This window comes from Panicum virgatum, chromosome 1K, assembly GCF_016808335.1.
Source record: "Panicum virgatum strain AP13 chromosome 1K, P.virgatum_v5, whole genome shotgun sequence".
Taxonomy (NCBI): domain Eukaryota; kingdom Viridiplantae; phylum Streptophyta; class Magnoliopsida; order Poales; family Poaceae; genus Panicum; species Panicum virgatum.
Window position 1 is genome coordinate 49,919,508 of NC_053136.1, and position 27,208 is coordinate 49,946,715.

General features: G+C 49.4%; 4 protein-coding genes, 1 long non-coding RNA gene and 1 pseudogene across 5 annotated transcripts; 2 read left to right on the top strand and 4 right to left on the bottom strand.

The window, feature by feature from the left end:
- The first annotated feature begins 430 nt into the window (after positions 1–430).
- On the top strand, positions 431–3,404 carry LOC120640772 (aluminum-activated malate transporter 5-like). The gene is made up of 6 exons (XM_039916693.1): positions 431–833; positions 1,316–1,453; positions 1,555–1,824; positions 1,927–2,063; positions 2,143–2,289; positions 2,368–3,404. The coding sequence occupies exons 1-6, from the start codon at positions 431–433 to the stop codon at positions 3,115–3,117; spliced, it is 1,845 nt and encodes a 614-aa protein (XP_039772627.1). The 3' UTR covers positions 3,118–3,404.
- LOC120640781 (aspartyl protease APCB1-like) lies at positions 3,164–6,683 on the bottom strand. The gene is made up of 9 exons (XM_039916702.1): positions 6,024–6,683; positions 5,267–5,384; positions 4,891–5,114; positions 4,550–4,786; positions 4,233–4,386; positions 4,070–4,152; positions 3,862–3,976; positions 3,667–3,739; positions 3,164–3,532 (listed from the first exon to the last, which is right to left on the bottom strand). Exons 1-9 carry the CDS (start codon positions 6,578–6,580, stop codon positions 3,417–3,419), a joined length of 1,677 nt encoding a protein of 558 aa, XP_039772636.1. The 5' UTR covers positions 6,581–6,683; the 3' UTR covers positions 3,164–3,416.
- Positions 6,684–13,194: 6,511 nt separating this feature from the next.
- LOC120657667 lies at positions 13,195–15,803 on the bottom strand. Its single transcript, XR_005668254.1, has 5 exons — positions 15,539–15,803; positions 14,581–14,737; positions 14,124–14,399; positions 13,718–13,988; positions 13,195–13,627 (listed from the first exon to the last, which is right to left on the bottom strand). It is a non-coding gene; the product is annotated as an uncharacterized LOC120657667 (long non-coding RNA).
- Positions 15,804–16,545: 742 nt separating this feature from the next.
- LOC120640799 (organelle RRM domain-containing protein 1, chloroplastic-like) lies at positions 16,546–20,054 on the top strand. The gene is made up of 9 exons (XM_039916718.1): positions 16,546–16,995; positions 17,093–17,190; positions 17,655–17,889; positions 17,990–18,087; positions 18,169–18,234; positions 18,814–18,885; positions 19,375–19,443; positions 19,536–19,642; positions 19,733–20,054. Exons 1-9 carry the CDS (start codon positions 16,652–16,654, stop codon positions 19,838–19,840), a joined length of 1,197 nt encoding a protein of 398 aa, XP_039772652.1. The 5' UTR covers positions 16,546–16,651; the 3' UTR covers positions 19,841–20,054.
- Positions 20,055–20,257: 203 nt separating this feature from the next.
- LOC120640790 lies at positions 20,258–21,857 on the bottom strand (annotated as a pseudogene).
- Positions 21,858–25,450: 3,593 nt separating this feature from the next.
- LOC120640809 (sufE-like protein 1, chloroplastic/mitochondrial) lies at positions 25,451–26,929 on the bottom strand. The gene has a single exon (XM_039916729.1). It carries the CDS (start codon positions 26,849–26,851, stop codon positions 25,721–25,723), a length of 1,131 nt encoding a protein of 376 aa, XP_039772663.1. The 5' UTR covers positions 26,852–26,929; the 3' UTR covers positions 25,451–25,720.
- Between the last annotated feature and the right edge of the window lie 279 nt (positions 26,930–27,208).

Genomic DNA, 27,208 nt, shown 5'->3' on the forward strand with positions numbered 1-27,208 from the left:
CGCCGGCGGCCGCATGGACTCCGTTACTCCGGCGTCGCTTCACAAAGAACAAAGACGCCGGCCTCCGCGTCACGCCACATTCGCTTGTTGCTCAGTCGCTCCGTGGCGTGGCGGCGCCTCGCCATCGCTCGGTGGTGCCCCGCTGCCAGGCGAGTAGGACGACGCAACCGCCACCACCGTCCAATCTTCGTGCGGCTGGGATTCGGAGGAGACGAGCACGACACCGACCACACCAGGAGCCCCGAACCGAACTGCCAGGAGCGAAACGAACTCCGACAAAAGAGGAGCCCCGCCTGCCCCCGAGAGCGCCCGGGACTCCTCCTCCTCCTCCGCCGACGCGCGCGCATCGTGTCGTACCGGGCCTAACCGCGCGCCGCGTACGCAGCGAGGCCAGAGAAACGCCGCGCCGGAGCGATCGCTTGTCGAGGCAATGGGGCCGCCGCCGGCTGGCCTGCCGCCGCTGCCGCCGCAGCTGGGGACGCTGCGGTCGACGCTGGACCAGCGCGCGGCGCGGGAGCCGCTGCTCGGGTTCGACTGGGGCGTCCCCGCCGGTGGCCGCGGCGGCGGGGAGTACGCGGCGTGGGGGGTGGATGACGGGGCCGCGAGGGGCGTCGCGGGCCGGCTGCGGGTGGCGGCCGGGGCGGTGCGCGAGGCGTCCGCGGAGATGTGGGCGTTCGCGCGCAAGGACCCGCGGAAGCCCGTGTTCGCGGCCAAGGTGGCCGTGGCGCTCGCGCTCATCACGCTGCTCGTCTTCCTCCGCGAGCCCAACGACATCGCCAGCCACTCTGTCTGGGCCATACTCACCGTCGTCGTCGTCTTCGAGTTCAGCATCGGTACGTTACCCGCTTGCTCTCGTCCCAAACCGCCGTCAATTTAAGAATCTCGGCCCATGTATGTGGGCCATATCGAATTTCCCGAATGAAGAAAGAGAGGGAAATGTGTTGCTGAGATCATGGACGACATTAACACGATCATGCATTGTATGATCATGGATAACAAGATCATGCCATGTATGATCCCAAAACCTTGCTGATTCAGCCAATGGAATGAGATCTATAATAATGAATAACCGGAGAAGGCCGAGATCATGGACGACATTAACAAGATCATGCCAACAGGAAGAGGCAAAAAACATGGAAATACAGTCATCGATATCAAAAAAAATTCAGATAACCATTACTGTAGGTTTTGTAACCAATGTTTGTTGGAAAACTAGATTCTGCTAAGACATTATGCAAGTTTGTTTTATTCTTATCAGACGGACCTGCATCATCGCACATGATTAATATCTAAATCGGTTTTCAATGTTAAACAGGTGCAACTTTGAGCAAAGGGCTAAATAGGGGACTGGGCACTCTTATTGCAGGAGGGCTTGCTCTGGCAGTCGCTGAGTTGGCGGCACAGATAGGAAAATACGACGCGGTTATCCTCATCGTAAGCACATTCGTCGTTGGTAAGCATGGGAAATTGCTAAAACTGTTCTTTATAGTCTATATTGTGATATTCGAGTATAGCTAATTCAAATTTTTCTCTTTTTATATTTTCAATCGCTAGGATTCTTCGCCAGCTTAATAAAGCTGCACCCGAAGATGAAAGCATATGAGTATGGGGTTCGTGTGTTTCTGCTGACCTTCTGCTATGTTACGGTCTCTGGATACAACACAGGGGAATTTACTGCCACAGCTATAAGTAGATTTGTGCTGATCGCTATTGGTGCTGCTGTCAGTCTCACCATCAACATAGGTATACACCCAATCTGGGCTGGAGAGGATCTGCACAAGTTGGTGGCAAAGACTTTTTCTGGCGTGGCAAAATCTTTAGAAGGTATGGTCATCTAACCTTCATGGACAGTTCAAGCCCCTTTTCAAAAAAGTAAAGATACAATCAAGTCCTTGTGTCGAAGTTCACTATTGTTCTTCATTCTAGGATGTGTTGATGGATATCTGAGCTGCATGGAATATGAAAGGATTCCATCAAAGATACTCACCTATCAAGCATCTGATGATCCTCTCTATAGTGGGTACAGGGCAGCTGTCGAAGCATCAGTACAGGAGGAAGCTTTGGTCAGTTCTCTCTCCAAATGCATTCCTTCTAGGATTTATCTATCGATTTTTTAACAAGCGTGCGGTCTTGTGCTTGCAGTTAGGATTTGCTATATGGGAGCCACCTCATGGACCTTACAAGATGATGAAATATCCATGGAAGAACTACACCAAAGTTGGTGGTGCGTTGAGGCATTGCTCATTTGCAGTCATGGCATTGCATGGCTGCATACTTTCAGAGATTCAGGTCTGTGCATTATATCCAGCAACAAATAATACATTGAATATGCGGATTTGATTGCTAAGTTTCTCTTCCAAATTTCAGGCACCACCAGAGAGTAGAAAGGTTTTCTGTGCAGAGCTTCATAGAGTGGGCGAAGAAGGTGCTAAAGTGCTGCGAGAACTTGGGCAGAGAGTCAAGACGATGACGAAATTGAGCTCTCCAAACATTCTTTCAGAAGTGCACTTGGCAGCTGAAGAGCTGCAAAAGAAGATCGACGAGAAGTCTTACCTTCTCGTCAACACAGAAAGATGGGAAGTGATTCTGCGGCATGATGGAACTTCGCAAATCCAAGACAGTTCCAATGCTGCCGACAATGAAAACAAGGATGAACCGCCTGAGCACACCGCTGTCAATATAGGTTCAGTGCACAAATCAACCAGCTTCGCTTCAAACCCGTTGCTCAACAGAGCCGATTCTTCAAATCCATTCCTCAGCAGAGCCCATTCTTCAAATCCATTCCTCAGCAGAGTCGATTCTTCAAACCCATTCCTTGCCAGAAACGATTCAGGTTCACTTAAGCCGCAATCATCTTGGCCTGCACGACAATCGTTCCATTCCAACTTGCCATTTGAAGGCGTGGAATCAAGAACATATGAGAGCGCCAGCGCCTTGTCATTGGCCACATTTGCTTCACTCCTCATTGAGTTTGTTGCCCGGCTCCAGAACCTTGTTGATGCATTTGATGAGCTGAGCGACAAGGCCAACTTCAAGGACCCTGTTGAGGAACCTGCTGCAATCAGCAGAGAGCGTTGTGGTTTTTTACTTAGGATACGCAAATTTTTACGATTATAGGGGTGATTCAGGTGACAGATCTACCAATATTTATGCAAGGAGAATGGACGGATAACCAGATGTGTACACTAACCACTTTAGGTAGTAAATGTTCATAATGTAACTTGCCTATCAAATTCCCCTGTAGAGGAGACAGTACATATATACAATACACACAGTATACATATTATACACAAGTATTACAACAACATACGGTGGGACTAGTGACAACTCCCTGGAGGATATAGTATACATAACGGCAGCTGCTAATGGTGTCCACTACACTTCAGACAAATTTATTCTGAGCCGAGCCATGCCCATCAGAGGAAGAAGGGAAAGCCCTTTTGTGTTTGTGGCTTGGTGCAGTCTGAATTTGCCCAGCCAATCTGCCTCCGTTCATTGTCATACACAACTAACTTCCCACGCAGTGAAACATCTACATCGAACAACAGGAAGGGATCATCCAAAGTTTGACAATATCAGCAGTTCCAACTTCCAATAAATAGTGGGACTGATCAAAATGGGCAACCAAAAATAATTCAAGTGTTAAAGCAGAAAGGTCATCTATACCTCCGACTATTATAGTTGAACCGTGATTGATTTCTGTTCCATTGAGAAGCCCCAAACAGACATTTCCTTTATCCTGGAAAAGGTCCACCAAGAACATACACATAAATATTAGCACAGAATTAATGTTAGACATATGAACAGAAATAGATGATAAAAGGTTTAACAGTAAAATAGGATCAATGCAAAAAAACTTACACTGATGATCAAGAAATCCTCGGGAGAAATAGTGAATGTTTTAGACATGAAAAGCCATTTTTTCCCAAAATGAAGGCTCAAGGGCTTGAAGAACTGCTTGACATCTTCCAGATACCTGAACAAAATATATCAAGGGCAAGTAGGATCTCTGATGAAACCTGCTGATTCGTATCTGAAGTGATGATCTACTGTAGTTCCATTATCTTACCTCACAGGAAAATCAGCTTTCCAGCATAAGGGCAATGTCCGATCCGAGTTATCTTGGACAAAACCCGGGGAGGAATATTTGATCTGCGAATTTAAAAGAAAAGAAAGTAAAGCGATTTTGAATATTCATCCCATCCCTATGAACAATTGTGAACAATACTCACAGCTGCAATGAGATTTTCATATATTTCATTTGGGAGGTATGTGTACGAGCTACCACTGTCAAAAATCACTTGAACTGAGTTTCCTGCCTTCTCACGCACACTGAGCTGCTGATCTCCATATTTTACATTGGTGGCCTCTGTGTGATATAAGTTACTGAAAATTTGGAAAAAAGTAAAAAAAAAATCATGAAAAGAGAATTGGAGGAACTTCTATATGATGTTTTAGGATAGTTGCAATAGTTCGGGTAAAAATATATGATGAAAAAGGAGATGATGATGGCAAAGTTACATTTTCAAAGGAATGTGATAAGACTTACTCTGGGCCACTTCGAATAGAAGTCCATGTCATTCCCCATCTAGGTGCATAATCATCACCCAGAAACATATAACCTCCACCACCTTGCTCTCTAGTGATACAATGACCAAAAATGTTGGAAATAATCCCATGGCTAGCTAGCTGACTGGGAAGGCTTATCGCTGCGCTGCTAAGTCCAAGGATCCCATCAGTCTTCGCTGGTGAAGACAGTAGCTGGCCTTGCTGATCATATGCACACCTAGATTCCGAACACAGCAAAAGTTTAACGATCTTACATCAATTTTTTTTTCCTGATGCACCATACAGATAGAAGAGAGATGCTTCTGAAAGATCTGAACATACCCAAAGACAAAATCGAGCTTTTCCCTTCCACCATTGGTTGCGACCAGATGCATATCATCCCTTGCAAGGACACCCATTGAAGAGCTTTGGTCTGCATATTCAATTTCATAGTCACATTGCTTGCAGGTCTCACAGTAGTTCTGCTCTCCTTGCAACTCTTGGCATAACGAATCCCTGGGAGGGACTATCTTTTCTTTTGTTGGCTTGTATAAAGGATGAGGTCCCTGAAATTATCAAACAATTTCATCAGAGAGACAGAGAGCAGTACATGGACTAGAGCAAGAGTAGAACTAAGTAGTGATTGGAGATCCTACAGAAGCTTAGGAAAAACTTGTTATCACATTTAGAATGGAACAGTTGGTGTTTGGTTGCATACTTTTGCGCAGTTTGTACATGGTGCATCACACTGGATCCATGTCAAGTCACTTCCAGTGTCAACATCAAGAAAGTACGGTCTTGGCGGATTGCCGACAAAGATAGATGTATAATACTGGCTGCAGTTTTCGTGAGATAGTATTAGCTTCAACAGAACAAGAATGAAGAATAGCATGTCAGATGTTAGCATCCCTTACATTTCCTACAGAGACATAAACATAAAGAATTGTCGATCCAGAGTACAGAGTGTGTAGGCTAAAACGGATGAACAGTGGATATTGATTAGTGCTGGAGGCCAGGATACTCTGACCTTAATATCTTTCAAGAAAGCCAAAGGTTTTCCTTTCTTTGATGGATATACTCAAGGAGTGATAAAAAAACCCACGAATAGCAAAACTAAGATGATTCCAAACTATAAGACAGATATTCATAAACACATGAACAGCTAAACTAGTAAGACAATACCAGAACCACTAAGAAACCAAAAGACTTGTAATTTTACAACAATAGTTGCACTTCCAAACCTCCATTTGGCGCTTACTAATAAACAAGAAAATATAGCAACATGTATACCCAGTTTGGTCAAATAAGTATTGAGTGGGATCCATTAGTTCACTGGTAGTCAAATTTCCCCAAATCAGGTGCATCAAAGCTAGCATCCTTCTCAAAATCAAGCTAATGAGCAATTGATTTCCTACCGACCCAAATCTCAAAGGATCAAACAATCAGATCGAATGCCGGCGCAATTGTACGCGTACCCATCGGGGAAGACATTGCCCTTGATCGGGAGCAAAGCCGTGGAGTTGGTCCCCGCCTTCCCGACCTCCATCTTGTTCGCCCCCTTCCTCCCGCCGTCGTCGACCCTCTTGGAGGCGAGCTTGACGTCCCCGAACTCCCGCAGCGCGCGGCCCTGGCGCGCCTTGGGGTAGAGCTTGAGCAGGAAGGACCTGGTCTCGTTCCGCTCCTTGTGCGCCTCCTCCTGCTCCATGCCCAGGAACTGCACGGCCACGTCCGAGTAGAAGCAGTAGTAGGCCGCCACCGCGAGCGCGCCGAGCACGAGCGCCATCGCGGCGACCCGCCGGGGCGAGAGCGCCCGCCTGGACCGCCTCCTGCCCCCCGGCGCCACCGGGTACCCCATCGCCGGCTCCTGCGGCGGGGGCGGCGCGCCGGGGCCGTCGCTGTAGGTGAAGGCCGTGATGGTCTTGCCCTTGGAGGGCTGGTCCGGGGGCGGGAGCGTGATGATGACCACCCCGTGGAGCTGCGGCTGGTGCTCCCCCGCGGGGGGAGGCGGGGGCGGGGGCGGGGGAGGCGCCATCTCCGGCGAGATCCCCGCGGCGCCCTCCGGGGAGGAGGCGGGGTCAGAGGAGGCGGCGCGGGCGAGCCATGGGAGGCGAGAGGCGAGTGAGGAGGGCGGAAACCGGGGGGCAAGGGACTCGGGAGAAGGGACAGTACTCCCCCTGCAGTTGGGTCCCTGACGTGCGGGTCCGGACCTACACGTCACTGAGGTGGGAGTACTGCAGGCGAATTCCGTCCCGGGTTAAGAGGGGCTGTGGGCCCGGATTGGTGGTGGTTTTGGTGAGCGGACAGCGGACTGACTTGGAGCTCCCAGGCTCCCAGCGCGGTGATTGGCTCGTTGACTCTTGACCTGGTCTCGACGCAGGGGTAGAACCGGGATTCTCGACGAGCCGCTTGTTCAATGGAGCCGCGATTGAATAATGTTGGCCACGCGGATATGGGGGAAGCTTACGCTTGAAAACCACCTTTGCGAGAAAATTCCATGGAGCAGCGGTGTCATTTGGCCCTGTTTATTTATTGGTTCCTGATCCTGATTCTTCCAAGTCCAGGCGCAATGGTGAGGTAGCTTCGCATAGCGTAAAGCCGTGTCAGCCATTGAAGCGGCGCGATCCGCAATCCCATCACAAGTTCAGAATTGGGGTCCCTCGAATTGGACACCTGATTCCACGTCAATGGATAGCATTAAGATTATGACCGGGATAACGCGCGACCTATCGCGCGATAGACCAGCGCGCGACCCCCCTGCTCCTTCCTTTCCGAGCGACTGAGGTGCATTCTTTTTCTAGGCCTTCCTCCCGACAGCGCTCCGCGCACATGATGGTAGGGGGAGGGGGAAGGGGAGGTGCGAGATCGGTCTGCACCGCCGCATCCCCCGGCAGCTTCCTTGATCTGCGGCAGATTCCTGTGGCTTCTTCCCCCTCCTGCGAGAAGTTGCCTCCCTCCTGATCTGCACTCCCTGCGCCACCCTGCACCTCCACTCATCCCTGCGCCTCCTTTCCTCCCCCTCCTGGGCAGAAGTTGTCCCTCCCGATCTGCACTCCCCTCGTGATCCCGATTCCTCCAATCTGCAACTCCCCTGCACATCTACTGTACGCCCTCCCGATTCCTCCAAAAAAAAATCTAATCCCCTCCTATCTTCTTCAAATTGGAGGTAAGTTGATCGTCTCCCATCTATTTTGGTTGCTAGCAACTTGTAAATTGAAAAAAAAAGTTGTCGTGATACATCATGATTATTGTTTGGAGAAAACCCCAAAACTATGTTGCATTGTTGTTTTTAGTTGCTGTTTGAGCACCAAAATCTGCTACAAACTTGTGTTGGGTATGCACTGCTACAAAAACTGCTAGCAACTTGTTGGGATGCACCAGTAAATTTTTTTGCATATGTGTATAGATTGTTGTCCTGATGTAGCAACTTATATTTATTATGTTTGGCAACTTGTGTTCAATATTGTATCAAACTGTGTAGCGACTTATATACGTTATGAGTTTCCTCATACGGTGACTTATACTTAAATCTTTATCTTTCGCAGGTTAAAGATGTCTTTTAGTGGGCTTTTTTATCTGAATTCTGCAACACTACAAGAGCGTGATTTCCTTGCAGCGCCTTCAGATCTTGAGTCCCAGCAAGTTCCTAATGCAGCTTTGGTGCCGGTGCATGCTGGTGGTGGTGGTCCACATGTGCCCGACAGCAGCTTGCCTCCCCCTGCGATAGCCAGTGATGGTCTGCATCTGCCCAGCAACTCAGCTACCCTTGCGAAAAGTGTCACTCCCAGCCAAATCTGGAGGCGTAACAGTTCCCACAGCTGAGACAACCATTGATGGAGTTGATGCAGAGGATGGTGTTGAGGTTCTGTCCACTCCGCAGGAGCCTTTTGTTGGCATGTCTTTCAACACTTCCGATGCATGTTATTCGTTATAGTAGGATGTGCACCAACTTTAATAAGATCGTGCGACCTTTTATGGCTGATGACGAGGGGTATGTCATAGTCTCAAAATAGGTAGCTGCCCTGCAGTCTAAGCTTGCCTCTTTAAGGAAAAGGAGAGCGTCAAGTGTTCTTCCAGTCATGGAATGTGAACAAGTTGATATTGAACAACCCGTGGCACCAAGACCGTAGTAAAAGTCGTGCAAGAAAGCAAGCTCATCTGCTGCATGGGGTGGGGGGCCAAATCTGTCTCAACAACCTAGTGGTACGTATATAGTCTTGACTGAAGATGCAACTTTGTTTTTTCAGGCTCGCATGTGGCTGGTGCTGAGATTGGGGATCTGACAATAACAAAGAAGCAAGGTTGTCCAAGGTCGAAAAGATACAAGACAGGTTTGGGGCTACTTACGCAAAAAAAAACCCCACCATGTGGCTATTTTGGTTCTGCCGAACATACCACATCAGCTTGCCCAGCTAAGCCGGCAAGGAAACAAACAAAAGAGCTCTTGGATAGATCACTAAACAAGGTTGTTGCTGCGTGAAAAACCCAAAGATGTCTAGGCCATGCAGCTAGTATTTTTTTCCCACTTGTAATTTATTAAACCACAATTGAGTGATTTGATCTTATTAAAAATTTGTGGTGTGGCAAAAGACATTTTTTGGAGCCTGAGAATATTTTGTGCACAGTGTCTGGTGATGCTGATTCAAAAATTGACATGTGTGCAAATGTATGAAAAAAAATTGAACTCACATGTTGGAGGGAACAAATGCACACAAAATATTGTTCAGCTGCACTTAAGTTGCTTCTTCAACTTATGTGAATATTGTCGGTACCCTGCAACCGGGGTACCCACTCCTACTGTGCCAAGACTCGCGTAGTTATCTGTAACTACGCCCTAAGGAGCTGAGCAGCCGGACCCCTGGGGTCCGACTCCATCTCACCGGACCAACGGTCCCGGACCCGCTTCCCGCTCGGGGACGGGTCCGGTGTCACCACGTGTCCCAGAGGTGGAAATGCTCAGCACCTGTGGCCGCGGACCCGGACCTCCACGTGCCATCCGGACTCCCGCAGATGGGTCCTGGACCTCCACGTGCTTATCCGGACCCCCGTGAGCTCACGGCTCAGCTAGCTGCTCGGGAGGGGTCCGGAGCCGCCACGTGTCACGCAGACGCGGGGGCGGGCGCAAGCCTCCTGCTGGAAGCTCCCCCACCCACCCGCATTAAGTGCGAGTGGTTGAGGCGGGCTCTGCTGCCTCTGGGCACGGGGCAGCCTTTGTCAGTCCACACTGTGGATCGCCAGTTACTGAGGCGGCTCGTCAGTTACCAAGACAAGCATTAAAGACTCAGCGCCATGCGCATGGGCGACGAGTCATGATGACCAGCTACTGACTGGAGCAACAGTGCACATTGCTACAGTGACTGAGTCAGTAGTTCGGCGCTTCATCATGACCTCGACGCGCGGCTGCAGAGGCTAGACTCTACTCTGACAGGACAGCTCAAGACCATCCCTGGTCAGAAGCTACGCACGGAAGCCGACGACAAGATCTCCGGATCTGAGGCATTAAAAGCCAAAGTGTAGTTTATAATACATCGCCGGGTCCACATGTCGGGGCCCCGCTCAGTGTACGTGCTCCCTTTAGACATATAAAAGGGAGAGCACGCTCGCTAGAACACAGATCCTCAGACTCTCTCGAGACTCAGCTGGGGACTCATGCTGGACTCAGCACTAGACACAAGTTCACTCAGACTCAAGCAATACAGCACACAGTGGACGTAGGGTATTACGCTCCGGCGGCCCGAACCACTCTAAACCGGCTGTGTTCATCGTGTTCTTCCAGGAGATCGAACTAGGCGCTAGCTAACCCCCGAGTACTCACCCTTTGGGCTTAGGCGGGTGCATTCCGTCACTCGGCTGTGGTTTGCCACACCATGACATTTGGCGCGCAAGGTAGGGGAAGCTTTAGCTAGTTTTAGCTCATCTCTTGCCCATCTCCATGGCTCGGGTGGTTGAGCACTCCCACCACGACGACGACGTGGAGATGACGGAGGGTGTGGCATCATCCGCGCCACACGCCTCTTGCCTTCCTGCGCCAGGGGCAACCGTGCCCGTGGAGCAGCCACCGTCGGCAGCGGCACGCGCTGCACGTCGGCAAGAGTCAGGACGCCCGTCAAGGGCCTTCTCACAAGCTGCGAGCGGCGGAGCGGCAAATCCCAGCTCGCAGCATACCTCACTCATGTGAGGAAGCCCGCTCCGGTGGAAAGCCGACTCCTGTCGCACCAAGCCCGCTCCGGCGGAAAGCCGATTTCGGTCGCACCAAGGCCGCCCCGGCGAAAAGCCGACTCCGGTCGCACCAAGCCCGCTCCGGCGGAAAGCCGACTCCGGTCGCACTAAGCCGACTCTGGTGGCTCTCTCCGGTGGAAAGCCGACCCCGATCACACCCCCGACTCCACATCTCTGTAAGTCCTACCCTAGGAGGCCCAGCAAGGAATGAAACCTTTTCCTTTGTAACTAGGTAGTACTTCCGTGTGGTCCAGTCCGGTGAGCCTCCTCCATGGAGGGGTCCGGACCTCTGCGAACCAGGTTCAAGGAAGCGTACTCACCCTGGGGTAGGTCCGGAGCCGTGTAGCCGCTTAGCCTGGTTCCGTACCCTAAGCCTGAATGCTCTACCTCCCTAGGGCGAGTACCGTAGTACCTAAGACTGGGGGCCCGGAGGTCCGGACAGCTCTGGCCTCATATACCCGTGTTCTGGCTTATATTGCACATCTCATGTACATCTAGTTATAAAGGAAAAGTTTATTCTCAGTTCGCCTCTAAGGATGTTATATTCCAATTTCAATCTACGCATTCTGTTTGCGCTAACCCCCACGTGGCTTCTTACTCTTGTGCGGTGATTGTGGTCCGAATTGAGTTGGCTAGTTAGTGACTTAGCTCGAGACCCCTCATGGAAGAGAGGGGTTCGGACCCCTGGGAACCTGCAGGTTCAGGGAAGCGCACTCATTTTCCGGGGAGGTCTGGAGCCGTGTAGCCGCTTAGCCTGGTTCCGTACCCTAAGCCTGCATGCACCACCTCCTGTGAATGAGTGCCGTAGTACCTAGGACTGGGAACCTGGAGGTCCGGACTTTCTCTTAACCTAAAGGCCGGCCCCTTGAGCTCCGTTCACTGAACCTAGCTGTCTATCTCAAAGGATTACAGCCAATAGGATTTAAGACCCGTGGGCACGCTACTGAACATCTACCTTGAGTCATGTGCAGGTCAAAACGTGATGATGCAGCAGGTGACCCAAAGGATGGACGACGCAGGACAAGACCCTTGCGGCGCGCACCGCTGGGCGCCAGAAGCAGCCAAGTTGCTCACAGTAGTGGCCCCACCTGCGGGTTCGTTGCCTCTCCCGAGGCAGGCCCGGGGGCCTCTGTCGGTACCCTGCAACCGGGGTACCCACTCCTACTGTGCCAAGACTCGCGTAGTTATTCGTAACTACGCCCTAAGGAGCTGAGCAGCCGGACCCCTGGGGTCCGACTCCATCTCACCAGACCAACGGTCCCGGACCCGCTTCCCGCTCGGGGACGGGTCCGGTGTCACCATGTGTCCCAGAGGTGGAAATGCTCAGCACCTGTGGCCGTGGACCCGGACCCCCGCAGGTGGGTCCGGGACCTCCACGTGCCTATCCGGACCCCCGTGAGCTCACGGCTCAGCTAGCTGCTCGGGAGGGGTCCGGAGCCGCCACGTGTCACGCAGACGCGGGCGCGGGCGCAAGCCTTCTGCTAGAAGCTCCCTCACCCACCCGCATTAAGTGCGAGTGGTTGAGGCAGGCTCTGCTGCCTCTGGGCACGGGGCAGCCTTTGTCAGTCCACACTGTGGATCGCCAGTTACTGAGGCGGCTCGTTAGTTACCAAGACAAGCATTAAAGACTCAGCGCCGTGCGCATGGGCGACGAGTCATGATGACCAGCTACTGACTGGAGCAACAGTGCACATTGCTACAGTGACTGAGTCAGTAGTTCGGCGCTTCATCATGACCTCGACGCGCGGCTGCAGAGGCTAGACTCTACTCTGACAGGACAGCTCAAGACCATCCCTGGTCAGAAGCTACGCACGGAAGCCGACGAAAAGATCTCCGAATCTGAGGCATTAAAAGCCAAAGTGTAGTTTATAATACATCACCGGGTCCACATGTCGGGGCCCCGCTCAGTGTACGTGCTCCCCTTGGACATATAAAAGGGAGAGCACGCTCGCTAGAACACAGATCCTCAGACTCTCTCGAGACTCAGCTGGGGACTCATGCTGGACTCAGCACTAGACACAAGTTCACTCAGACTTAAGCAATACAGCACACAGTGGACGTAGGGTATTACGCTCCGGCAGCCCGAACCACTCTAAACCGGCTGTGTTCATCGTGTTCTTCTAGGAGATCGAACTAGGCGCTAGCTAACCCCCGAGTAATCACCCTCTGGGCTTAGGCGGGTGCATTCCGCCACCCGGCTGTGGTTTGTCACACCACGATAAATATACTTGGGTATTTATGATGCTCGTTCATACACAGTACATGCGACATAAGAAAAAAAAGGAAAGCCATGCATATCATACATTTACATCATAAAAAATCTTGGAAGTAATTTAGCATTTGTGCGAATGTATCAAAAAATAGTTTGGGATATCTGTACAGGAACATATTGGAGTGAAAAAAATAAACAGGAACATGTGCATATCTGTATAGAAAAGTTGCTATTCCAAAAACCGAAATAACAGGAACATGTGCATGTCTGTATAGAAAGTTGCCATTTCAAAAACGAAAAGTTACATAAGTGTTTCGTGAGTTGCTACTCAAGCTGCTTATTCAAATGGTCACAGGTTGCTAGTTTGGGATCCCCCCATATATTACATAAAAAGATCATGCATTTACATCATAAAAAAATGTTGTTGCTGCCTCCACACCCTCCACCACTCCGCTCCTAGCCTACTATTGTGACATTTTTGCCTTTCCCTTCGAGACAAAGGCACTCTTGTGTTCTAATTTGTTTGCGGGGCTATAAAACCATTCGGCGAGAACTTTCATCCTCAGCTTCATTTCATCAAACTCCGTCAAATTTGGAAGGTTCACTCCATCCCAATGTTCTATGGCCTTGAGTGTGAACAGACCTCAGTGGCTGTATTTGAGAAAAAAAGGTTAGATAAGGTCAGAAGCCATTTAGCGTAAAGATAGAAAACTAAAAAAACATGAGACGGCTTGTGCTTACATCCCAATTTGCTTGTACCCCTCCACGTATTGCAGTCTGAAGGTGTAAATGGTAGGCACCTTGCATCCCTTATGCTTGGCTGTGAATTTTCTCCATAAGGTGATAATTTTCACGCGCGCCTGTGTAGCTTTGCTTTGCAATTCTTCATTATTGGGGTTCCTCAAGGAATCGATAACTTGGAACTCCTTGGCATCCAAGTTTACTACAATGGTGAACCAATGGCCATCGCCACCAGGCTGTTCTGCATTCTCTTGGTGAACTGGGACATTATCTGTAGGAACATGAAAAGTTACTAGATCAGAAGTTGCTAGTCCTTGTGCCAAAGTTGCTACAGATAGACAACACAAGTTGCAGAAAAAAGTTGCTAGGCAGACAGCACAAGTTTTTGCAAAAAAACATGGATTACCATGTTGTATTATGCATCGAGGAAGTCAAAAGCTTTCTGAACCGTCTTGCCGTACATGTCAGTTGTTATCATTTGCATCTATACCGAAAAATTTATATTACAACTACTTGTCCGCCCAAAACATATATATGCCCAAAAAATGAAAAAAGGACAAGAAAAAGGATTCTTACTACTACCCACAGGGACATTATCTTCTTTCTCTTTTGTGTGGGGTCCAATGACAGCACATAAGTCTCGACATGCATGTTTGTTTGCTGATCTTTTTTTTCTTATATCCTAAAAGAAAAGGTTGCATGAAATTAGTTGGCACACAAAGATAAGTTGTCACAAAAATCATATATAAAACTGCTAGTGGACATAATATAAGTTCCCCCCCCCACCATAAAAAGATTCGGGAAGCGTTACTAGGTGGTGCGAAACACACATAAATAATGTTTGGGGGGGGGGGGGAGAATACCTGCTCTAGATGCTTTTTTGCTTCATTACAATCCGCCGTTGCATCACTTTCTGCACCGCCTCTAAAACTGGCCTTCTCCACTCTAGAAGTAGCCCTGGTTGTTCTCTTTGGCGACGGAGCTGTGTTAGTAGCTTCAGTTTTGCGCTTCCGTGCCATGCTACAAAAAAGGCAAAAAAGAAATGTATCAAACAACAATGACCCCCCTTGATAAAATTAAATAAAGTTGCTACATAGTGGATGAATAAGTTGCTAGAGAGAAAAAATGTATATACTATAGTAAAACCAAGCAAAAAAAAACATCCTCTGAATTCCAGCATCAAAACGCATCATATATAGACATATTTCTAAAAACTGAGCAAAAAAAAAACCAGCTCAAATCGCCAAATTCAAGGAGGAATCCTCTGAAAATCGAGCATCAAAGCATTATGACAGAACAGAATCTGAATATCTCAAAAAGTCTGAACGATTATAGCAAAAATGTATATACTATAGTAAATATGAATCAAATAAATGGCAAAACAAGAGACACATCCATCCATGGCATGCGCATGTTCATTATATCCATCCATACCTGAATGGGGATGGGATTCTATGATCTATCTAGTACAAGAATCTATCTAGAGCAGCCAACAATCAATCAACTATCGGCAACATCCACCAGTCACCAGGACCAAGTATAGAAAACCCAAGAACAGATAGAATCATGATGAAAATAGCAACTACTAGGTACCAGTAACAGCAGGCAAAAAGCAGTAACAACAGGCAAAAAGCAGCATGCGCAAAAGCAGATCAAAACCTGGACTTTTGCAGTATGTGGTGCCGTACAATCTCAGCAACTACCTCAGATGAATGGATACAAAAATTGCCACATAATTTTCACACAAATTTGCACAGAAAAACCTATGCAGTAGGGGAGGAGGGAGAGGAGTGGGGGTAAGGAGGAGAATGGAGGCGTCACCATGATTTGCCGACGGCGGCATGTGGTGCCATGCCGGAAGTAGCACGTCCCACGCCCGGCGCCCCTTCTCCAATGCTCGACGACACTGCCCTCCTTGGGGAGTCGGCGCCTCCCAAGCGTCTCGACATCCTCGTTCGCCGGCAGCCCACGTCTTCATCCGCAAAATCATCATCGAAGCCTGCGCCCGCAGGGGTAGAGGAAGTAGTCGGCCTGGGGCCACGCATCGCGGCCGCCTTCCTCCCTCGACGCACGCCGCTGGTTCCACCGCGACCAGCACCATCCCCGGGGGCCTCCCCACCAGCGCCGCTGGTGGATGTTCCCACCAAGCCGCCTCCGACGCTGCTCGTCGCAGCCGCCTCCGCCGCTGCTCCGCACGCTGGGTCCACCCGCGCAGAGCAGCCGCACCTCCCACCGGTCCTCGCAGCACCTCCGCAGCCGCTCCTCCAACCTCCGCCGCACAGCCCCTCTGTGCAGCCACCTCCGCAGCCGCTCCTCCCCCCGCAATACACCGCTCCCGTCGCTCTGCCGCGCAAACCGCCCGCCGCTCCGCCCCCACAACGCCTCTCGGGGGAGGGGGGCGTGTCTGGAGGATTTGGAACTGGGAACCGCCTAGATCGGGGGGGGGGGGTGTGGAAGGGGGAGGAGATGTGATGGGCCGGTTTGGGCGCGACCTGCTGGACTGGGCGGTCGCGCGCTCGCCCAAGAGCGCGACTGGTCGCCAGTTACCTTTTTCCCTTAAGATTAGGCTTGGGTCGTTAGCTACCTGCTACCTGAGCCAAACGAATCAAGTGGTGATCATGGCCCCAGGGAAAACGAATCTCGCCTCTAGCTTCCTCGCCAGTCGCCTGAAATCTAGCAGGCCTTCCTCGCTCTCGACGCACAGGCCTTCCTGGCAACTACTAGCAACGAAGCACCAGCCCACTGGGCCTCGACTACATGAGGCCCACAAAACCTCGGGGCCGCAACTCCGCGAGATATTTCTCCCGCAGCCCTATCTCGTCTCCTCCCACTTCGCCGGCGCGGCCTCGTCCTCGGCCACTCCCGCGACCGCGAGCTCGCCTCGGCCTCGTCCCCCACCCGCCGGTCCGTACCACGCCCGCCGCAGCGCCGGCCATGGACGCCGTCCTACCTCCCCTCCTCATCGGTGGCGTACTCTCCGTCTCCGTCTCCACCGCCACCAAATCCGCCAGCCGAGGCATTTCAGCACCCCGCCGTTCGCCCCCCGCCCTCCGTTCAATCGCTCGCCACCGGGGCCGGCACCGTTTCACCCTCCTCGCCGCTGCTTCAGAGTCGCCTTCCACCCCGCTGGCCGCCGCTTTGTCCGAGAGCCGCTCGCGGTCTCCCTCAAGGTGGGTAGTGGTGATGGATAGCCCCCCGGCGGCCGCGGGAGGCAGCGTGGTCTCCCGCGCGGACGCTGTGGATTATTACGCCTCCACGCTGGCCGGGGTTGTGGGGAGGTGAGTAGCTTGGCATTCCGTTGCAAACTGGAGCGGGTAGCTTCTAGTCGACGGTTTGCAGTGCTGAAAACATTTTGCTCCGGGTGATGTACGGCAGTGAGAAGGAGGCGCAGATGCGCATATACGAGGCTTCATGGGAGGGGAGCTACGAGTTCCGCTGCGAGATCGACGAGGAAGCGTCAAAGGAGCTTGCAAGTATGAATCCCTTGGGCTTGTGCAAAAATTGACGTGCATTGCAGTTCCTTTGTATAATTTGGGAGCAGCAGTTTGCGGTTTCCAGTATGTTGGTATTATATAGTATGTTCAATTAGCATAACCTTGGTGTGTTCATTTTCATGCAATGCAGTTACACAGGGTTCATGTAAGTTTAATCTTGCAGTGTGAGAAATGCGTAGGCCGAGACAATTGTACAAGTTTGTCAATGAATGCTGTTTCTCCAATCATGCCATTCTCTGAATAACTGAATTGCTATGTTCACCGGATTCAGATTAAGATATGCTGAGAGTTTTGGTAATTTTCAGAAAAATGCACAGATTGTTGGACTGGTTTTGATATTGTGCTTTAGAATTAGCACCTCTGGTTAACAATTGAAAAGTACTTGAAGAGATATATGCTTGAAACCCATATGATTTGCTTCTTACACCGTTCTCAATTTACAGAGATGCCTGGAGTATTATCTGTTCGTCCAGATATGGATCATAAATTGGAGATGGATAATGATGGTTTTAGTCTCTCGGCAGCTAACCTTGTAAGCATCAGCGATGATGCTTCTAAATCTTCAAGTGGGAAAAATGAGTTTTGGCTTGTTCGAATGGAGAAGCCTGGAGTCGAAGTCGTGACAAAGGCACAAATGGTGGACCACTATACCCAAATCCTTATGAAAGTATTGGGGAAGTATGTAGTCCCGTCAGCAACCTTGCTACTACTTTGCTAGAATCTGTCTGCCATGAGTGTGACATAAAACTATCGCTATCTTTTCGTATATATTTTTCAGCGAACAGGATGCCCAGGTTAGCATATATCACATTTCATGGGAAAGGGATTATGGTTTCTGCTGTCACATTGATGAAGAATGTGCAAAGGAGTTGGCTGGTGAGCAACTTGGGTTATTTACATACAGTTTTTCTTCTTTCCTGTCTTTGGATGCACTGACGCACTAACTTCACATACCAGATGTTCCTGGAGTGTTATCTGTTCAACCAGATACAAACTTTGGATCAGACAACAAAAATTACAAAGGTTCATTCTCATTTCTTCTGCTTCTGATTAATATCTACCCATTTTTTAACACTGATATTGAGAGTCCCACCTGCTCTGCTAATTCTATGTGCATCATTTGCAACCAAAATTCCTTTCTCGCTGAAGACCTTTGATGGTGTATTTCAGTTCAATACAGGAGAAGGTGAATGCTGGTTGACAAATCTTGTGTCGTGGTTTGACTAGTTTTCCATTCTAAAATGATATTAGAGTTAATGACTGAAAAAATGTTCTAGTCCCATAAGCAATCCCTATGAACTAAATAAAAAACCAGAGCATTTATAGATTGGGGGAGGATCCTGATTTTTCACCCTGAACTGAAATCCTGTTACAACCCCTATTTAGCAGCATTGTAATCCTTTTCCTGTACTTTTTTAGGCTCATTACTCTGATCTGATCAATATAAGGACACCATCTATATTCAGTTTTTTTTATTAATCCTGGGTCTCAATTTGGTATATCTGATTCTCCTGCACTATGTAGATCTTATGACTTGCATGTTCATAATTCTAAGAAAGCTTGGATAGAGCACCCAGATGGTAAACGCTCTTGATATTTCAGGTATAGATGGCTTCAAATCATCTGAAGGGACTGGAGCAGCCGATATCAAAACTAAAAGGCTCTTTGTTACAGGTAAATTACAACATATACTTTGCGTATAGTTCAGATAATTTGTTTATTCATCTATAATTAACACCTAGGTGATGTCTTCCCTTCTTTGCATTAAGTAATATTCCTGTGCCTTTTATGTTGAACGGAGAATGCCAAGTCATTCCATAAATTGAATGCCCTGATTTTTTCTAAAACAAAAAAGTCTTGTGGACAGCCATGTCATGTAAATTGGGCAATTTAAACATCCTTGAGAATGAGTAGCTTTGATCAGATCTACTACTGGTTAGATATGATACAGGAGTAGAAAGGAAGCAGAGTCTTTATCATACACAAGCGATAAGAAAATAGGATGGAAAGAGTCTTCATCCAATTACATGCCATACAAAAATGGTTGATGCAAGCTTATATTGGACCCATTCATGAGGCCAAATAGCATTAACAAGTATACACTATGGTAAAAATCAAATCTATTTTGATCTTGATGTCCCTAACTTTTTTGTACTGTGACAGGCCTTTCATTTTATACATCTGAGAAAACATTGCGGGCAGCCTTTGAGCCTTTTGGTGAGCTGGTAGAAGGTTTGTAATTGTATTGCTGAATGCTTTGTACCAATTCATTGATGTCTTTCTATTTCAGATGCTGATGCATTGAACTGCTTTGTTACATACAGTAAAGATAATAATGGACAAGATATCTAAAAGATCTAAAGGGTATGCCTTCATAGAATATACTACTGAGGAGGCTGGAGGTGCTGCTTTGAAAGGAATGAATGGACAGGTAGGTGACTATTTATGCTACTGCTAGTGTTTTTATGGTTCTCGATAATCATGCACCTGTTGAAACCCACAGTTATGCTTTTGTTTGCAGATAATAAACGGCTGGATGATAGTTGTTGATGTTGCTAAAACCAGATCAAGAGACCATCAATCCGGTCGACCTAATCAAACATTTCGACCACCCTATCGTACGAGATGACTGTTTAGTGTATAGAATTAAGCAGCTGTAGAGTAGAGATAAGCACTAGTTGGGAGTCGAGCTGCCTGTTCTGATTGCAGTTCGGTGCCCTTCTCTTTTGCTAATTTGCTGGAGGATACTCCCAGCTATATATGTAAATGCAGCTGAAGTGTACAATTACTAACATCTACTAAACAATTTACTGAAATTTTTTTCTGTGATAAGCTCACGACTATGGATAGTGTGTTATATATATTCTCACAAAGAAAGATACGTTATATGTATGATGCATTATTTTATTAAGCATTCGCACTCTTTCTCCAAATATAAAGTTTCTACTCTTGCAAAAGGAAGCATAAAGAAGGAACGTGCCAGCGCCACGCAAATGCAGGCGGACAGCCGGTGCCAGCCAAGGAGGCCGCGTGCGAGGACAATATGTATGTGTATTAGCACTAATATCTGCAAAGAAATTTATTCTCTGATACGACATTGTTCTTAAGAAAGGTTGAATAGATAATTACAGTTGTTAACAGAGCGAGAAGGGTTCAGGTTCATATGGAGCTGATGTCAAATTATGTTTCAAATCTTCCAACATCCGATAAATACTATTGCTTTCCGTATGACACTTGTCTGCAGTGGTGAAGGAATGCACACTTCCATCTACCTCGATCCAGCTAAGCCCGGGTTTCTTCGTTACTCCATGCTCCTCCATCCTCCTCCTCGTCTTCTTCAAGTCCTCCCATTGTTTCGCTCGAGCATGTGTTCGATAGCAGCACATACGAGCTGCCATGACTCGGTTTTGTGTCTGCCAGCTTTGAAGCAGCCAACTCTGCCATCTCGACATTGCCATGGCTACGGCAGGCTGCTAGTAGCGAGCTCCAGATTACAAAACCAGGATCTTCTGGTAGATTGCTGGCAAGATTAAAGGCCTCCTCCAAGAGCCCAGCACGGCCAAGAAGATCAACCAAGCAGCCATAGTGCTGGATAGTTGGCTTGATGCCCATGCTCCTCATTAGGCTGCAGTACTTGAAGCCTTCATCCACAAGCCCGCCATGGCTACAGGCGTTCAAGACGGCCACAAAGGTGACACCATTAGGCTCAATGCCCAGTTGCCTCATCTCACCGAACAATGATAGTGCCATCTCTGGGGGGCCATGTGCTGCAAAACCAGCGATGACAGACGTCCAATGCTCCACGTTCTTGTTGCTGACGCTTGAGAAGCAACTGTGTGCAGCACCCATGCTCCCGCACCTTGTGTACATGTTGATCAGCGCAACACCAAGAGCACCATCGAGTGATAACTCTCGCCGAAGAACATACCCATGCGCACTCCTCCCAAGTCCAAGCAGACCAATGTCAATGACCGCTGATATGAACCCAACCATTGTGACCTCATCTGGTGCCAGACCATAAACCAGAGTCATCTCGACAAACAAGTCCACTGCCTCCTGTGGCCACCCGAGCCTTACGAACCCAGTAATTATGGTGTTCCAAGAAACCACATTGCGCTGTGGCATTTCCGCAAACACCTCCCACGCAGCATCCAAGTCGGTGGCTCTGACAAGCGCATCGAGCAGGACGTTCCAGGTGACCACCGTCCTCTCCGGCATCCCGTCGAACACCTTCCGCGCGTCCCGCATGCGGCCGAGCCGCGCGTAGGCGCGGACCAGGGAGGTGCACGCGTGGACGTCGGAGACGGCCCGCGGGATGCCGCACTTGACGAGGAGTGCGTGGATCTGCTCGGCATCAGCTGCGGCGGCGGGCAGGCGCGCGCAGGCGGCGAGCGCGGGTAGCAGCGCCGGGTTGGCGTCGAGGGCGCGCCCCGCGAGGTGGTGCGCGCGGAACGCGCGGAGCGCGGTGTCGCCCGAGAGCGCGGCGCGGCATCGGAGAGCGGTGGCGTTGGAGACCGGCTTGGAGGGTCGGGCACTTGGCGGGAAACCTGAGGTAGTAGGGGAGAGCATCGAGAGATTGTTCATGGAAGTGCCTCGGCTCGTGCTCCATCACAACGTGGAAACGGATGAAGGATAAAGATATCCTTCTGACGTTTTTTTTTCCTCTTTTCACAGTAACTTTCTCCCCGCCAAATTTCTTTCTTTTACAAATATCCTCTAATTTTTTTCTTTTCTTTACAACAGGATTTTGCTCGAATTAAGCCTCTCTTTTTTTCCGGTGAGCATTTGGAACTGATAAAAGATGAACCTCGCTCTATTCTTCTCATTGTGGTCCAAACAAACACACGAAAAAAAAATCAAGTGACCGTTTGGAACTGAAAGTGTATCTCCCAGTCTGATTTGGAATCAATGTAAACATGCGTGTGCATTGCTAGGTCAAAAATCATATATATCACTCGCAGTTTTTTTTACCAGAACATTGTATTACATTGAAAAATCGTAAAACAAAATAACAAATCCAGATGCATAAAAAAATGAGAGAAAGACTATCGAATTTCTTCAATGAAAAATAAACAATGACCTCTACTGTTCCTAACTTTCCAACTGGCACCACTGCCGTTCCAGCAGTGAGCTGCACATTATAGCCTGAAAAGTATTGAAGCCCTGTTTCTCCAAACAACTGCACATTTGACTGGGTATTCTCATTGCGATTGACACCTATGTGCAAAATTGTGTCCACCCTTGGCATTACAGCCGACAAATGCTGCTGAATTATCCCTCCATGCGCGTTGCACTCTAAAAAGTCAGAGAACTGTTTTTTAACTGTACATGCATTAATTATTACAAGTCAATCCATCATTACATAGATATATAGCAAATTGCATAATGATGCTTGGTAACAAAATTTCTAAAGTTATATAAAAACGATTAAGTATGCAACGGTTTTTTAATCATCAGATTAGTAGTCAAAGAATGGCCCAGGGGTATCAGTATCACCCAGTCAGCCTAAAATTCTCCTGTGTCGACGTCAATAAGTTGACCAACAATCACATCTAGGCTAATTATCTAAGTTAATTTAAAATTAGGATGAAAATTCACAGGAAGTTGCATTTTTCAGCCCAGGACAAAACATGATGTGATCGAATATTACCTGGCTAATGCTATAAATGCATATAAAAATGGCAAAAGCATACCTGACACAGATGATAAATGACAGATAGCTCGTCCAAGAAATTTTAGTTGCTCCAGCTTAAGCATCTTTATTCCGGAGAATCTACAGCAGACTGTCAAGTAACTTATCGATGATACTATAATCTCCAAAATCAAGGATGCAAGTGTATCACAAGACAGTCAGATCAGTGGCGGATCCAGCGGGGGGCTAGCCTCCCCCCTACCCTCCAGCGCGCCAGGGAGCCCCCCCCCCCCCCCCCCCCCCCAAGCCGCCCCTAGGTTTTGGACGCCATGGATTGAAGAAAGGGGGGCTGGAAGGTGTTTTTGAAGGTTGAAGACGATTCCTCCGCGACTTGGGCCGCGGCTGGAGATGTTGGCCCAGGCGCCCAGCAGCAATCAAAATCCCCAATGCCTACCGGCCAAGTCCAACTTGTATTTTTCTCAATTTTCGTTGGGCCAACGACCAACACGGCCTTACTCCTCTAGTCCTCCTCCACGACCATGCCCTGCGGCCGGCGGCTGGCACCTGGGCGCGACGCCGCGACAGCAGACGGGATCGAGCGCGGCGGCCGGCGGGACTGCGGGAGCAGGCGCAGCCGAGCGCGGCGCGCGGCCGGGAGCATGCTGCGGGCGCGGCGGGCGTCCGGCAGCGGCGCGTGCACGATGGGCGACGGCTGGCAGGCGGCGCCACGGCAGGTGGTTGTGGGGGCGGGCTACGCGGCGGCGTGACGGCCGGCAGATGCCTGGGCACACAGACAACTGCTTGCTGGGCCGCTGGGCGGCGAGCCGCGAGCAACGGAGCAAGGCACAAGGAAGGCAGGCAGCAACAGCAAGGACCAAGGAGCATTGAGCAATCCGAGGTTTGGATTCTGTACCACCGAGCACCTTTGTAGAAGTAAATTGCAATTTATTTTACTCAATTACTTAACTTGTTTTTTTTTACTTTTGCTTGAAGTATCGTATATTCATACTATGCATAGATTAGTAGTGCAAATTGTGGGATGTCGAAAAGAATATTATTGGGTTATTTTTCAAGCAGCAGTAGTACTCCTATGTCTATCATAAAGACATATTTGTGTAGCAAAATGGAAGATGATTGGATGAACCACTTGATGATATACTACACCGAGAAGGAGATATTTAGAAGCATTAGCAATGCCAAAATCATATTTTTCGGTTAGTTCAGCCCCCCCTATTTATGAAACACTGTATATTTATATCGTCCTATGGCCAGTGTTAGTTCAGCCCCCTTTTCTAATTCCTGGATCCGCCCGAGTCAGATGAACAACCAAATATCAATATATTAAGTAGATCACAAGGCAGTCAGATGACCAACCAAATATAAATATATTCAGTAGATCGTTTACCTTGTTTTTGCCCATCAAACATGGAGGGAAAAAGTGACCAGCAACAACGCGCAGGCGGGACGGTGCCCCAAGGCCCACGTGGAGCAGCGCCGGGCCAGCGGCAGGCGGAGCGGAGCTGGGGTCCAGGCGGGTAGAGCGGTGCCTGGACTCAGGCGAAGCGGAGGGCCCGACATGGGTGGGGTGGGGCAGCGCCAGAACCAGCGGCAAGCAGCAGTGCAAGGGCCAGGGCGGGTGGAGGTGCAGGCGAGGCGCATCTGGAGTAGAGGCGTGTGCGGCCGTGGGAGGGAGGAGAGAGAAAAAAAAAAAGAGACCGCCATGTCTTGTCCCACCTTCCATTGTTCCCAAACCAAACATGGAACAAGGGATGACCCCATCCCCTCAGTCAAACACAAGATGGGATCATCCCATCCCTAAAGTCAAGTCTGGAATTTGACCATCCCAACCATGCATGTTCACAAACTAAACACATGCCAAGACTTTGGCAACCTGCTGGTTGCCTCTAATATATTCAATCGGTCTACCTTGATTTAACATTTACACTTCCCAAAACTGAAATTTTATTCTGATAAGTGGAACTGATATTTTATTCCATAATTTAATTTATACTATGGCTAAACAATATCGTACAATATTATTTATGCTATGGTTTAGCAATTTCGTAGTCAGTGACATTAGGCAGGTGCAATTTAAATTGTTCTTTCCAATATTGTCAAGATCCATCACCTGTAGAAAACCAGGTGGGGTTCCAAAGCTAAAGAGATGGTTCCTAGTTGACATGCACATCAAATTAGGGCAAGAAATTAACATCAACACCGCACCATTATCCTTTCTTGAACACGAATTAACACTCTACACACAAATTTCTGTGTGTCTGATAAAAAACAAATGCTAATTTTTATTTTTATTTTTAAAATGCTAGTTTCTAAATTGCAGTGATTTTAATACCTAGCATTGTAGTACACTGGGCCAAAATCAACAGGTTGTTCATGGAGAAAGATAACATGGGATAGTATATGTTCTTTTATCTGTCGTATTAGGTAACTTCTAAAATCCATTTTAAAACATCTGAATATATGCAATCCCTCTTTCCTGTCGTAACTTCTTTCAAGCAAAATTTTCATTGTCATCAAGTTTGTACCTTGTTTTTACTTGATCATATAGCCTGATAGACAATCTATAGTTTGCATCCACTTGTTCCCATATTTTGATGCTGCTGACCAGAATTGGCAAACATTTCATTTGCATCCAAATGTTTAACAACGTTCAAATATTACATTAAATTGCTGGAGGAAATTTTGACATGACGCAAAATCAAACGCTGCAAACTGAATGGTTCAATAGGTGACAAAAAGGTTTTGAGACATGCGAAAAATATGTATATGTCGCACAAAGCCATCTTATGTTGGTAAGCAAATGTCTACAGATGAAGTCTAAAAATCATGTAGGCCCAAAAAAAACATGTAAACTAGTACCTAAACTTCAGATGGAGTCTTCGCATCGATTGACAGTGCGTGCAACCCAGTCTTAAGCTCATCCTGCAGAAGATCATACACAGCCCTGTGCCTCTTGAGCAAGCTCTTCCCCTCAAATTCCTTCGACACCACCCTCACATTGAAATGCGTCTCCCCATTGCTCCCTGCCACCCCAGCATGGCCCTTGTGGAGGTGCGATATGTCCTCAATCTCCAACTCCATGGGCGAAAGTGCGCGCTCCAGACTCTCCCTTATCCTCTCTTTCCTCCCACTTCCGAAAGAAGAACCATTCCCTTCAACAAAATTATCTGGCACTTCCTCCAATTGTTCCTCCTGACTAGGCATACCTGCCCCCGATTTCTCATCCTCTTGCACAACAAATGCTGCAAATTTGGACCCTTTGTTCTCCATGCCATCGGCACGTGGTTCAGCAACCTCCTGGACTGATTGTTGGCTCGTCGTCGAATCACCACCGGCGTCTCCGGCGATCTCGAGGGCCTTGCGCTTCATGAGGTTGAGCATGTTGAGCAGGCCACTGTTCCTGGAGGGCGAGAGGCTCTGCCTTATCCCCAGCAGCTCAATGAACTCCACGGGCACCTTAGCCACATCCGCCGCGGGCGCACCGGAAAGCCCGAGCACGAGCAGTGCGGCCAGGCCCTTGGTGAGCTGGGCGTCGGAGTCGGCGTGGAACCTGACGCTGAGGCCGCCGCCGCCGCCCTCCTCCGGCTCGGCGTGGACCCAGACCTGGGAAACGCAACCCCGGACGCGGTTGGAGTCGGTCTTGAGCGCCGGGTCCATCGGCGGCAGACGCGCGGCGTAGGCGAGGAGCTGCTTGTACCGGGTGCGCGCGTCGGGGACGGACTGGAAGAGGCCGACGATGTCGCGGAGCGCTGGGGGTAGCTGCGACGGGTCGACGGAGCCGGAGCCGGATGGGAAGGAGGAAGTGGTGGAGGGGGACGGGGACGGGGAGGCGGCGGACCGGGCCGTGAGGCGCTGGAAGGAGATGGGGGAGCAGACTGTGAGGCAGTGGGGGCGGGAAAGGAGGGGCCTGGAGATACGTGCGGAGGAGGAGGAGAGGAGGCGCAGCGGGGCCCCGGCCCCGGCGGCGGCGGTGCTGGCGGCGGAGGCCATGGACGGCGGAGCGGTGGCGGCGCGGGAGGATTGTTTCCGGTTGGGTGGTGTCTAGAACTAGAAGAATATTATTTGAGGAAAATGAGGGGGCCCGAGCTGGCAAGGAACCAGGAAGGTCGCCGCAGGCGGCCGAAGATACCAAATGGGCCACGCAACTAGGTTCATGGGCCTGAACGCGGTGTAGATAGGATAGGAAATGGGCCACGCAACTAGCTAGCTTCCCCATGGGCCGGCTAAGTGGGCCCACGCTCACCCAGCGTCGCCAGGCCGAAGCCTCCTCCCAGCTGAGTCCCCTCTGTCTTCTCTGCCGGCGCTCGAGCTGCCCATCCGCCTCCCCGTGCGGCTGGCGGAGGCGTT